This window comes from Megascapheus bottae, chromosome 13, assembly GCF_031878675.1.
Source record: "Megascapheus bottae isolate mThoBot1 chromosome 13, mThoBot2.hap1, whole genome shotgun sequence".
Lineage (NCBI taxonomy): Eukaryota > Metazoa > Chordata > Mammalia > Rodentia > Geomyidae > Megascapheus > Megascapheus bottae.
The window spans coordinates 25,600,931-25,614,983 of NC_143521.1; the positions used below are offsets into that span (position 1 = coordinate 25,600,931).

At 33.7% G+C, this 14,053-nt stretch overlaps 1 protein-coding gene across 16 annotated transcripts in view; it reads right to left on the reverse strand.

Moving 5' to 3' along the window:
* Positions 1-14,053, reverse strand: part of Adgrl3 (adhesion G protein-coupled receptor L3) — a 685,889-nt gene that overhangs the window by 75,133 nt on the left and 596,703 nt on the right. For all 16 annotated transcript variants that reach the window (XM_090343514.1, XM_090343522.1, XM_090343521.1 and 13 more), the window contains 2 exons: positions 10,607-10,816; positions 6,774-6,994 (listed from right to left, as the gene is read on the reverse strand). In XM_090343514.1, coding sequence (XP_090199640.1) covers positions 6,774-6,994; positions 10,607-10,816 — 431 coding nt within the window. The remainder of the gene's footprint in view (positions 1-6,773; positions 6,995-10,606; positions 10,817-14,053) is intronic.

The following is a 14,053-nucleotide window of genomic DNA, read 5'->3' on the forward strand; positions in this document are numbered from 1 at the left end:
GGGCAGCGCCCAGGCCCAGAGTTCAAGCTCTACAATCAAAAAAACAAACAAACAAAAAAAGAAAAAGAAAAAGAAAAAATACCTACCAAGCATAAAGTATCTAATTCTAAATGTGAATGATCCTTGTTAATGATTATTAAATACAATTTTCATTATAGTACACTTATCCAGGTAATCCTGAGCAATTACATTAGATTAAAACATTCATTTGTCTGAGTCATGCAACAATGTAGTCTAAATAGTATTAGTTGTGATTAACAATTGTGTTTCTGCAGGTACTGGATTTCAGAATTGAAAACTTTCTAATATATTATTTATCCTGTTCATAACATGTATGTCTTCATTTGTGTCGACTACTTACTAGAAATAGCAATAACACTTATAATTTAGAAAATGTAGCATGCACATACTACAAACTTGATTTGCATACATACTTTAACACATATACAGCTATGTTTATATAAACACATACTTTCAAACATCACAGTAATTTCACAACGTACTTATAAATCTCCACTGTACAGATGAGGAGAATTGTATAAATAATTGGGTTTGAGGTTTATTATTTGATCAGTGCCTAAATCTTTATGCCTACCTAATGTGGATACTATTATGCTTCTTTTATCCTAAAAAGAATTCAAGCCAAACATTTGACTTTAATTATATTTCATTGTATTTTGTAAATGAAAAGAACATTACCCTGTCATTTTTCTATGCAGTTCTGATCTAGAAAAACCCTTAACCGAAAAGTTTATGTTGACTTACAACTCTCACATATGGTGATAACTTGATATCCTTGACTTCTTTCATGTCAAGGAAATGTAACAGTATTTTAAAATGTCATTTACTAATTGCTATACAAATATTCCAAATAAAAATATGATTTTCTTTATGTAGATTTTTAAGTGCTTACCTGTTGTACAAAAATGTCTATAATAAACCTATATATAAGATTAGCAGATAATACTAAGCTCAATGTGCCTTGACAAGTACTTTTTTGGGGGTGGGGGGGAGGGAAATGGGGATCAAGACATGTGAAAGGGTATCAATGTATGTGAATTAATGCACCTCCTATCTAGCAAATATCATGTAACCCTTCTATTAATTACAATAAAAAATATGAAAAAAAATCTACAAAATCAATTATTACTTTTCAGACCTGGAACATACATGTTGGTTAAATGCTGGAGAGAAAATAAAGAAACATGGTGGCTCTTAAGCTTAAGACTTGAGTGGGGGAATGGAAATTTCAATAGATGACTTAAAGCAATTTCAGCTGATGGCATTTGAATTCAAATATTTTTAAGGGCTTTCCTAGTCTTCTACTACTTAAGGATTTTTGATTGATCACAAATGTCCAGAATTTAATCCATGTCTTTGATCAAACCCTAATCAATCAATTTGCTAGCTAGGGTTTTAACTCAGGCACTTATCTCTCCATCTTTCCCTTTCTCCCTCCCTTCCTCCCTTCCTCCCTCCCACCCTCTTGGCGCTCTCTCCCTCCCTCCCTCCCTCCCTCCCTCCCTCTCTGTTTCTGTGTGTGCTACTCTTTTCCAGTGATTTCATCCTCCTAAAATTTAACAAGATCTCATCATCCACTCATAATATTGCCCACAACATTTTTCACTTATATGCATGAGTTTCAGAAACATTCTATAAACCATTAACATGATTTTTTTCTACTAGTAAAAATTTAGCTATTAAAACATTTTGTGGTGATATTGAGGCAGTAAAATTTGAACGAACTAATTAACTTCAAATAATAAAATTGAAGTGTTCAGAACACTATTTCCAAACAGTCTGATTGAATTATTAATTCAATGTCAGACTTTTCTATACTAATCTTCTGGCAGTATTCTATTGAGTGTCTTCATTAAATGTTGACTGGATAAAAGTATAGGGCTTGGTAAAAGACATAAAACAGATAAGTGGAAATAAATGCTCATAGAGTGCAATTTAGAATTGAGATCTAGTGTGAAAATGTTGGTTTAAAATAAGACATTTGGTCATTCAATGAGTCTTTTAAATATCATTCTATTGTATCCAAATATTATTATAAATACTGAGTACATGTGAGATAAAAACATGCATTTTAAAAAATCAGAAATAATGACTCTCATAATTATTGTGAATTGATGACAAATGAAGCAACATTTCAAGATAAATTATGTATTCTGTGGATGTGTATGTGCATGATACATAATGAATTCAATGGCTTAACAACACTTCATAGAAAACCACATCATAATCCATCATTCAGATGAAAAATGATAGCATATCTATCTGTAACAAAATAATATTTATTCAAACCTAGGAAAATAATTTTTATCTCTAAGTCCATCTTCTAGTGTTGATATTATTCTCTACTTTTAAGATTAGTTAGCTATTATTATTATGAAAGATTTCCAAACTAACAGCTTATTATCAATATACTATAACAAATAAATTAAGAGGCTGAAACATTTTTATATGACTCACTACAACATATATTAAGTGATGTTATTATGAATGTGCTCTATTTGGATGAAACCAGAGTAAATTTAAGACTCATGGAGTTATAATAAATCTAGGCTTGTGAGGTAGCTCACGCCTATAATCCTAGCTACTCAGCAGGCTGAGATCTGAGGATCAAGGTTCAAAGCCAGCCTGGGCACAAAAGGACCTGACATTCATATTTCCAATTAACATCTAGAAAACACTAGAAAGCAGGAAGTGGAGCTTGGATCAAGGGTAGGGCAGTAGCCTTGAGCTGAAGAGCGCAGGGACAGCACCCTGGCAGTGTTCAAGCCCCAGGACTCACTAAATAAATAAACAAACAAACAAACAGCAAAGACAGCAAAGACCAAATTATATAATTCTATATGCAGAAATCTTACGAGTTACATAGAAACCAATATTTACTTTTGTCTTTGAGAAGATGTTCATGACTTTAGCAAATGAGGTGTTCATTTAAGTTTCTCAAAAAAATAAAAAATAAAAAAGGTTTATGGGGCCTGGAGTTTGGCCTAGTGGTAGAGTGCTTGCCTAGTATGCATGAAGACCCACGTTTGATTCCTTAGTACCACATACAAAGGAAAAACCAAAAATAGTGCCATGGCTCAAGTGGTAGAACTCTAGCCTTGAGAAAACCCAAGGACAGAGTTCAGACCCTGAGTTCAAACCATGGGAATGGCAAAAAAAAATTGGTATATGCCAGTTTTGTGGGTGAGGGATGTCATTGTTAAGACTCCACCAACACCTGCTTCTTTTCCGTGCAAAACATAGCATTGTATGGTTGTTGGGTTGGATGAGCTCCCCCAAAGCAAATGTTAATTATTTTTTTCCATTGGAGTAGGAAAGCTCCTGTGTGGACAGTTGTTGTTTTTATAATTTACAAAACAGATATTGAAATGCTTTATGTCTAACTGAATTAGAATTCTGTTGCTTTTTTCCTATTTTTTTGTCTCTAACTTTTACCTACTGTTCCTTTGCTTGATCTCTGTTTTGCTTTTGTTTGGACCCCCAAATAACCCATAATTATAAACCTGAACTGTTAAGGTCTGTTTTGAATCAGTGCCTTACCATACAGTAATAACACCAGTCAATGAGACAGTCTGCAGGAAATTAAACCAACGATGGCCAAAGCTTTCACAAAGTCACCAGAGACAGTATAGTATTGATTTAAAGAGAAGAAAGATTTCTACTATCTAGGAAATGACATCTGTCTCCAAATAAATCACTGAAGTGCAAAGCAAACAAGTTGAATCAATTCAGTAACAGAAATTTGAAAATGACTAAGGAGAGAAATTGGATCATTCAATAAAAAGAAGAGCAAATCAAGAACTTCGAAGAGACCAAAATGGAACTGTTTAGGAACAATATATGAAATCCTGGATGGTCAGAAATAATGGCATCATTCAAATTAATTCTTATGGGGAGAATGAATTGATCAAAAGGTATGTGAATTAATGCACCTTCTATCTGGCAAATATCATGTAACCCTTTTATTAATTACAATAAAAAATATTTAAAAAATGTAAGGTCCTACAATCCAGGAATAGTGACTGCTAATGGGACTTTTGCAAGCTGATAAAAAATTATTCTAAAGTAAATGGTGCTGAGTACATAACATTGAGAACAAACTACAATTGAACACTTTAAAGATATGAATTTTGTCAAAAGTGAAGCATCTTAATACAGGTGTTGTTTTTATGATAACCACACAATGATGATCAATCTGATACCTCTTTCTTCAAGTATCTTTAGAGGTAACCTTAGATACTTTTCTTCTAATCCTAGTCAATCCCATCACTGTTACTGAAAGAGAATAAGCTCATATTTGACAACGGTTCACAAAGTCAGATTCAAACTCAATTGTTATTATAATTACACACTATAATTTGTGGCCTGAGCTCATGGATAGAATTCTACCAATGAACTGTACAGATGTATTTCTGGATATTTAATGGTTAATTGGAGGTAAGAGTCTCATGAACTTTCCTGTCTAGGCTGGAATTGAACTGCATACCTCAAATTTCAGCCTGCTGAGGAACTAAGATTACAGGAATGAGCCATAAGTGCCCAGATGGATGACTTTATATAGCCTGTCATTTTTTCTGAGCAAATGAAAGCAAGGGAGGGAGAGGGGGGGGAGGAAAGAAAGGGAGGAATGAAGGAAAGGAGGGAGGGAAAGAGAGGAAGGGAGGGAGGGAGAGGAAAGGAGGGAGGAAGGGAGGGAGAAAGGCAGACAAAACATTAGAAAGATTTCTTTTAATTGTATTATTAGTGATTAGGCACCATATATATGTTATGCTCACTAGGCTTCCCATAATTCTGATGTCCGTTTCTTTGTTCTACCTTTAGGAATTCTCATTTCTGGGAAGCAAGCTTCTTTATTGCCAGTTTGCTAGGGCTACAGACTGTTGGTGGAAAAGTGATGTTAGATAATCTCATCTGTGCCTTCATTGCTACTTGGAAATCATGATTATTATTATTATTATTGTTGATATTATTATTGTTATTATTATTGTTGATGTCTAATTGCCTCTTTAACACATTTTCCAGAGGGCTCATTTCAAAGCTTTTCAAATCTCTAGTCTCTTCAGCGTGACCTTACCTATTCATTCAACAGAACTCAGCAGCTTACACTTGAGGGAAACCTTTCTCTGCTTAGAAATTTGACTTTTCTTACTCCTGAGAAATTTATCTATCTTTACCTCAAAGAAAAAGGTCATTTTGCTATTTAAAAATATTCCTCCTGCACTTGACACAATCTGAGTTGGCTTATGACATGTTTGATACTGTCTAAATCTATAACCATGAGAGCAATTTTGGGTTAATGTGGCTGATTTCTTCATCTGTAAAATCAATACCAGGGACTAGGTTAGTTCTGAAACTACTTTCAACATTAATTCAAGTTGTTCTTAATGTTGTGTGTAGTTCTTTATTTTTGTATTTCTGTTGTTCCCAGAGAGTCTTTTCCTTTCATTCAGCTTGTATATATCAAATGCAAGTAAAATAAAAAGTCATTTCTCTCCACTGATCACCATAAACATGTTTTTTTATAATATATAGGCTTTAGATTTCATCCTTTTTAACAATTCCTTGTAGTGCTGGGAACATCATCAAGGCCCTTGGGGAAACTAGGCAAGCACTCTATAAAATTCAGAACCCATGAGGCATTATTGATAATTTTGTTTCCTTTTGTTTTGTTTTTCATAATTTCCTTGATTACTTCAACCACAGGAGCTAATATGATCACCATTTTTCAGTCAAATTACTCTAAATTACAAATAATTCTTAAAAACTGTATTTTCTGGATACTAATTTATCTTTTCACACCTTCCAAATTGGCTTCTGCTTCCAACACTTTCTCCAAAGAGCTGCTGCAAAGGTCAACTGATTTTTCTCCAGTGCTTATCTTACTTGAACTATCTTTGACATAAATCACCACTGGTTTTGAAATGTCAACTTGAAACTTTCTCTCACTTCCTTTGACCTTCAATGCCATGATTTTCTTTCTGAGTATCTGTTTACCTCTTTACCTTCTCCACATTTATTTTCTTTTCCCAGTATACATTCTCACTATTGTTTTTCATCAGAAATCTATCTCAGACTTCTTTCCATTTCTTCGATAGAGTGTTTCCCTACTTTCAGGGCATCATTTGTTAACATGCATTTTCAATTGAACTCTTTTTTTTCCCAGTGTGCTGGATATCTCTAAGTATGCCACAGTTAATTTAAGTTCTATTGAAGATGAAATTTATCACTGCTCCCCACAAACCACAGAGATAAAAGGAGGAAAAACACAAATGGTTGTTGTTCTAATGGTCTTCCTGTTCATAAACAAAAGACTTTCCAGTGTCTTGCATACACATAACAGGAACGTGAGAAGCCGCTAATGTTAGGAATCTCTCTGTTCCATCCTAGTACACAGCAATTCACACAACTAGCTCCTCACTAGTTATAAAAATATCTCACTTTTTCGAGAAAAATAACAAAATTGTCATCTCTATGTCTTACTCCAAGTTATGATATACAGAAATTGTTGGGCTTGAAAATAGCAACCCACCTAGGCTCAAGAATATTTTTTGCTTTTCAGGTCATAGGCAACATATAACCTAACATTGGATTGATTATATTCTTTTGCTTCTTTTTTTTCTTTATGTTCTTTGTTTCTGAATTACTCCATTTAACGATTTAGTTAATAGATAAACCAAAAGAAACCAATACTTTATTAGAGAGTAGAGTTTAAAAGGGAGAAAGAGGGAAAGAGAAAAACACAAACTACTCACACTTTGTCTGTTCCGTAACTTCTGTAGTCCACTGCAGCTGCCACAGCCACAATGAGAGCAGGCATACCATAGCCCACCAGATAAAAATACTTCCTTCGTGAGTGCTCGCTCTCAAAAACCTCCACTAGCATGATGTACAGCTGAACCCCCTCCAAGAACATCCAAGTGAAGGCAGCCAGGAAGAAGAAATGTAAGAGGGCAGCAAAAACAGCACAGGCAATCTAGGGAAAGAACACATGAGTCAGTCAAACTGTTTCCACAGGGAACAGTTATCAAAGGTCCTTAACACTAAACCAGAGAACAGCCTAGCGGTAATGAAGGAGGTCTGCAAAGTGTAGCCTAGCTAAGATGCAGAAAATGCATGTGCTAAAAACCAATTCAGTGTTACCTGTCTTTGAAAACTGCTTTTAACTTTCATAATGGCTTGTGGATGACATGCCAGGAGCATTGTTTAAAAAGAGGGTGAGAAATACCAATGTTTAAGAAAAAAATTCTTATAAGAATTTATGGATAATTATTACTAAGTTTTGTCTAGAGATTTTCACATAGTCTTAGGATATTTTTACTGATCATAATTATATATATTCATATATATATGTACTAACATATATACATACATACATAAATGCGTATTCATGTATACATGAATATATATGAAGTATACATGTATGTATCTATATATATATATATGTAATTTGTGGTGCTGAGGATCACACCAGGCTTTTGCATGTATCAGACAAGTGCTATCTCTATCTTACTTCCTGAGCTACTTCTAATCCTCTAAATTCTTTGGTTAAAAACAAAAAGAAGAAAGTGGATGTGTGACTCAAGTGGTAGAACACCATCTTGGAGCAGGGAAATGAGTTCAAGTACCTATACTGATACCTCTACTGATCCAAGTAAAATATTTTAAACTAAGTATCATTAATTAATACTAGCATTGTGTAAGGGGATTAACTACCAGTAATTGCTAATCTCCATGTACAATAAAAAAAATCTGTATTCCTTAGGAGTAAAAATGGATGTGATTGAAATAAAATGTTGACTATTTTCTCTTTTTAGACTATTTTCTTTCTCTGCTTTGTTTTTGCTATTTTTCTACGTATTAACCTATGTAAGCTTGGTTGACACAAACTAACCATATACATATAATATGTGCTTATAAATACATATATACACATGTATATATATGCAAACATACATGTATATTTCCCAAGGTATAACAAATTTCATCTAACTTTATCAATTTCATGCTAAATCTATACTTCTCTTCATCTTTCTTTCTGATAAGAAATTCCAACTAAAATGTATAGCTCCTACTCTCTAATGTCGAAAAAGAGAAACATTAGAAAATGGAACTGGTGTCATTTAATTAGTTTGGTCCTGGAGAAGTGAGGCAGAGGGTAGGATCCTTTCATTTAGAGGGTAGGAATGAAGGAAAGCATGAGGAAGCCATGGGCCTGAGCGGGGAAAGGAGCACGTGGACCACATTGCGTGGGAAACAGAAGGCTCCTAAAAAGCAATGAAAGGACGGACAAGTTTGTTGGGCTGCAGTCTTTCTCATTTTTGTCCATCACTGCTCTTGGTATTTCAGAGATTAGTTCAGGGATGCATGCAATATTTGGTACTGTATTTTAGATCACAGGCAACATCAGTAAATGATAATAAAAGTAAGATTTCTAAATGAAAGCAAATCACATAGAATTTGAATTACAGGTTAAAACAAGGATAAATGACCTCTTCTTTGAGAATCATACAGGTTTTCATTGATTGCTTTTTTAAAGCTAGAATTTCAACTACTAATTTTTTTCTATCTAGAGCCGTACTTTTCGGGGAGAAAATGTGTACTTTGATTGCTTATTCATGTATATGTACTTTTTGGAGAGGCTCTTATGTAGTAAGCTAAGTAATTAAAATATATTCACTCTAATTATAACCTTTACAGTCATTAATCATGACTATATAATCATAGACATGAATTCAATTGCATTTGTAATATTAAGAAATCTATGCATATAGACATATACTAGAGAACAGTATTAAGTGAATGAATCATTTATTATGCTCATAAATCTTATAAAATTTTTAAAAAAATGAAAAAAAAAACTCTTCATTTTCAGATCTAGTCAGGAGAATAAATGTACAAATAGATGAATATGTTAATAAAGGGTTCCACAAAAATAAAAAGGGGCCACATGGAATACATTAGGTATCTTGTATATTTTTATTTTGTTTGGCTTTTAACAAAAACAGTTGACTAATATTGTTCTTCCTTTTCCTTTTTCTTTTTTTCTCCCTTTTCATTTCTTAGCAAGAATGAAATAAGCACTTAAAGTAGTGAAAGAAACAATGTGCCAAACAAAAAAGTGTCAGACAAAATTTGAGAAGAGCTTATATATTCTACATTTAACTGTCATTTATACTTCTTTCCAAATTATATCCATTCATAACCTCATTTTAGACATGGATATTTTAAGGTATATCACACAACTCAAAAGTAATAATCATATCTGTTAAATATTGTTCTGTTTTGTAAATTATCTTATTATTAAGCTTCTCCCAATTTCATCTGTATGATTGAAATAATGAAAATAATTAAAACAAATATATGTAGTTATTAAGAGAAATTGTGAAATAGAATTTCTAAAGAAATGTGTGTGCAAATACTGGTGACAATGTAGAGCAATGTAATGACTTTAATTGTTCTTCAATATAACTTAAAGGAGTTGAAAAGGTGTGTCAGAACAAAGATCAGCACATAAATGTTTTTGTTTTATTTTGTTTGTGGGTCATGGGGCTTGAACTGGGCCTGGGCGCTGTCCCTGAGCTCTTCAGCTCAAAGCTACCATACTACCCCTGGGCCTGGGCCTTGTCCCAGGGCTTTTCAGCTCAAGGCTACTGCCCTACCCTTGAGCCAAGTCCCATTTCCCCTTCTCGAGAGATTAATTGGAGGTAAGATTCTCTTGTCCTTTTGTGTCCAGGCTGGCTTTGAACCTTGATCCTCAGATCTCAGAACCGTGTGACTAGAATTACAAGTGTGTCGGGCTAACACATAAGTGTTTATAGGAACTCTCTTCATAATTGTTGAAACTCAGAAGCAATGGAGATGTCTTTCAATAGGTGAATGCATAAATTGTGGTGGACCTGATACTCAAATTTCAGTGCAAAAAGAAATGAGCTATCAAGGTACAAAAAGACATGAAGGAAGTTTACATATACATCAGTTATAGATGAAAGCTAACATAGAAAAGCTACAAAGTATATGTTTTCAAGTGTATGACATTTTGGAAAAGGAAAACAAAATTATAGATACTAAAAAAAATCAGCGTTTTCCATGGCTTGGAATGTAAACACAATTGCATGAGGAAAGTATAATTTTCAGCACAGTAAAAATACTTTATGACTTTAACAGATTAATTATATGATGATATGTATTTGTCCAAAAATCCAAGACTGTACCTCATTTGGCATGAATCTTAGTGTAAATTGTGAACTGGGAAGTTTTTTAAAGTAATAATGATGTATCATTCTGGCCTCATCACTTGTAAAAAACATAGCAATCAGATGTCAGAGGTTCATAATCGGAGGTATGTATACATTGACATGAAATGTAGACTGCTAATGTTTGCATAACCTGCACAGCCCAAAATTCATTCTAATAAATACATAATCACCAATCCTTTATGCAAATAGGTGATGAAATCAGTAAAATGGAGTCAGATCTGAAATTAAAATACAAATATACACTCAATCATTTTTTTAAATCGTTTCTTCCTCAGTATTGGCAGTATTAGAGAAATTCTGGCAAACGTCAGTGTGGTTGGGTGGCTTACTGGTTGGTCGGTTCGATTGATTCCAATGAGGAAAAGCAGCTCAGCGACGAAGAGGCTGATGCAGAGATTCTTGTGGATGGTGTTACGGTCACTCTGGAGTCCACGGAAAAAGCAAAACGTGAAGATGCAAATCAGGAGACAAACGAGGGACAGCAAAATTCCAACCCATGTGATCACATCCAAAAGGAGGTCGTGGACCGCGTCACTGTGCTAGTAAACACAAGGAAAATATTTTTTTAATTTAATTTTATTGTCAGGGTGATGTACAGAGGGGTTACAGTTGCATACATAAGGTTGTGACTATATTTCTTGCCGAACATGATTTTCACTCTTTTTTTTTTTTTTTTTTTGCCAGTTGTGGGCTTGAGCTCAGGGTCTGAGCACTGTCCTTGGACTTTCTCAAGGTTAGAGCTCTACCCCTTGAGCCTCAGCATCATTTCTGGCTTTTTTCTATGTATGTGGTACCGAGGAATCGAACCTGGGTCTTCATGCATGGTAGGCAAGCACTCTACCACTAGGCCCCCCGAACATGATTTTTAAGTTGCAATTGCTCAGGGACTGTTACACCGTTGTATAGCAATCTGCTTTTCAGTAGTGTGCTGGGTATCTTCCATATCCACAACAAATAGATTCCTTTCTCTCCGGTAAAGCGTGTTCTGTTTTCCCTAAAATGTGAATCAGTCGGACACTCAGGGGTAATGATAGTACTTGGTGCTTTTTCAAACGCACAATGTTTTCAGGGATATGGACAACTGAAGCACATCAACTGAATTCTAGATAAGCATTTGAAGGGAAAGTTATTATGTTTCTTTCATACTGATCTTTTTTTTTTATCAACTCCTACTTGAGAATACTTACAAAATTAAGCTGTATACTTAGGAAAGCATTATCTCAATAGATCTATTTTTGAGCAATTATTTTTAGTGTGTATAAAATACAAATCTCGTGTTATATAAATCCTTTATCAGAATTTGAAAACTGATCTCATAAAAGTATGCATGATTAAAGCCCTTGGTTAATTCCATCCACACATGTACAACATTTATTGAGATCTAAAAGAATGAGGATATTTCCTGTATTTGTATTCATATTGAGAGGCTTAAGGAGATAAGGAAGTCTCAGCCTTGTAGGAATTTAAATTTAAAGAAGCCTGATATATATATATATATATATATATATATATATATATATATATATGGAGAGAGAGAGAGAGAGAGAGAGAGAGAGAGAGAGAGAGAGAGAGAGAGAGAGAGAAAATATTCAGAATTACTATCTGTAATAGCAATGTAAAACACAGACTAGTGCTGAGGAACAAGGGAAAAAAAACCCTCATGAGCATTTCTCCATTTCATGAATCTGCATTCCAGGGCTATATTAAAATAGTCCTATGTTCCACAGATGTTGTGTTGATTGGTCTACTCATCATTTCACTTTTGCTCTTGCTCTAAGATTCCTCTATGCTTACCCCTTGGCAGTTTGGCTCTACCCAAGAATGACTTATTTGAAACTGTTGAATTCAAAGACTACAATACTTCAAATAAGCCAGGATGGATGAACAAATTTGAGACATTATCTATGCCTGCCCATTCCTCTTTTCTTTATCTTTTGAAAACCTCTAAATACTCAACCTTTATTTGTGGCCCTTAAGATATAATCAGACTTTTAGAATGATCTTACTGATTATTCCAGGGGAGATTGTTATAAACTAACAACTGACAGATCATAGTATGGTGGCTCACTTCTAAAAATTTCTAATTCTATGTAATCTTTTACTGTGAAGCTTAACAAATAAATATATAAAAACAAAAGCAAAGGAAAACTTGGATACTCATGTAGTTTTTATTTGCGCTGATATATATGTGATTGCTCTCACCTTGAAATAACATTTTGTTCATTTATATAACTGAACAGCATGTCAAGTAGAAATACATCTGATCATTGATGAATCAAATCTGTTTCAGGAATATTGTTTCCACTTTTACAACTATTGCATGTACCATTAAATTCAACATCATGATTCCCTATTTTCAATTTTTTTCTTAAAAATAATCATATTTTATAGATTCTCTTTCTAGTTGCTGCTTTTTTATATTAGAAAACACTTTATGTTACATTTTTGAAGATTATTTATATTCAAACTGGGAAATCTACTGCACTGACTTTCTACTATTTGTTTATTTAGTATTAGTACTGAGACTTGAACTCAGGACTTAATTAGATGCTTACCTTTTCTAATCAAGGTGGGCACTTTACAAATTGAGTCACAGCTAAACTTCTGGATTTGGGGTAGTTAATGAAAGATAAAGGTCTGACAAACTTTTCTTGCTCAGGCTGTCTTCAAACCAAGATCCTCAGATCTCAGCCTACTGAATAGCTAGGATTATAGATATAAGCCATTTTTAAATAGAAATCAGGAATGATCACAATTTCATCAATATATTATTTCTTAACTTAGGACAAGAGGCAAAAGGAGATTCAAAATTTAAAAATATTTCCTCTGACCCATACCATAAGCCAATATAGCTTATCATAAAGAATATTGGGAAACTTTATAAAACATGAAAAGAAACAAAATTTCTAATATCTTCCTAATCTCAGAGGGGAATGACAGTTTGATTTCTTAGGCATTCAATTATTCTATTCTTTTTAGAATCAAATATTCATTAAACAATCCCTGCTTTAAGATGGAAAATAATTTTCCACTCTGGTTTTCTTTTTCAAATTGTTTTAGCTTTTATATTTCCTTTGATTTTCCTGTCAATTGTAGGGTACTATTTCTTTTTAAAATATTTTTATTGTAATTAATAGGGTTACATTATATTTGCCAGATAGAAGGTACATTATGTTTGCATTGTACTTTTTCTGTTCACATAATGTGTTGGGAGTTTGAACATCATTGTTTTAAGTATTGTATTTGTTTGGAAAGAGCTGATATCTTTAGTACATTGAATCTTCCAATTCATGAGCAAAATGTGGTTTTCCAGTTCAAAAAAAAGTGGGCCGGGAGTTTGGCCTAGTAACGAAGACCCAGGTTCGATTCCCTGGTACCACATATAGAAAAAAGCCAGAAGTGGTGCTGAGGCTCAAGTGGTAGAGATCTAGCCTTGAGAAAGTCCAAGGACATTGCTCAGGCCCTGAGCTCAAGCCCAGGACTGGCAAAAACAAAAACAAAAACAAAAATAAATATACCAAAAAAAAACACCAAAAAACAATCCCTGATTTGTTGATATTTAAAACAACAAATATTTAGTAAAATCTAAATAATGATTTAGGTGTCTCATCTCATCTACATGCTTTCTCTTATCCTTGTGCAAAACTGGTGATGAGGAAAAAAGATAGCTACAACAATCACGTTTTATAAAAAGCCACTCAAAGAACTTGAACTAAAACATACCAGTGAAGACATGAATATATTTAGTAAAACTAGGGCCATGCTAACAAAAAAGG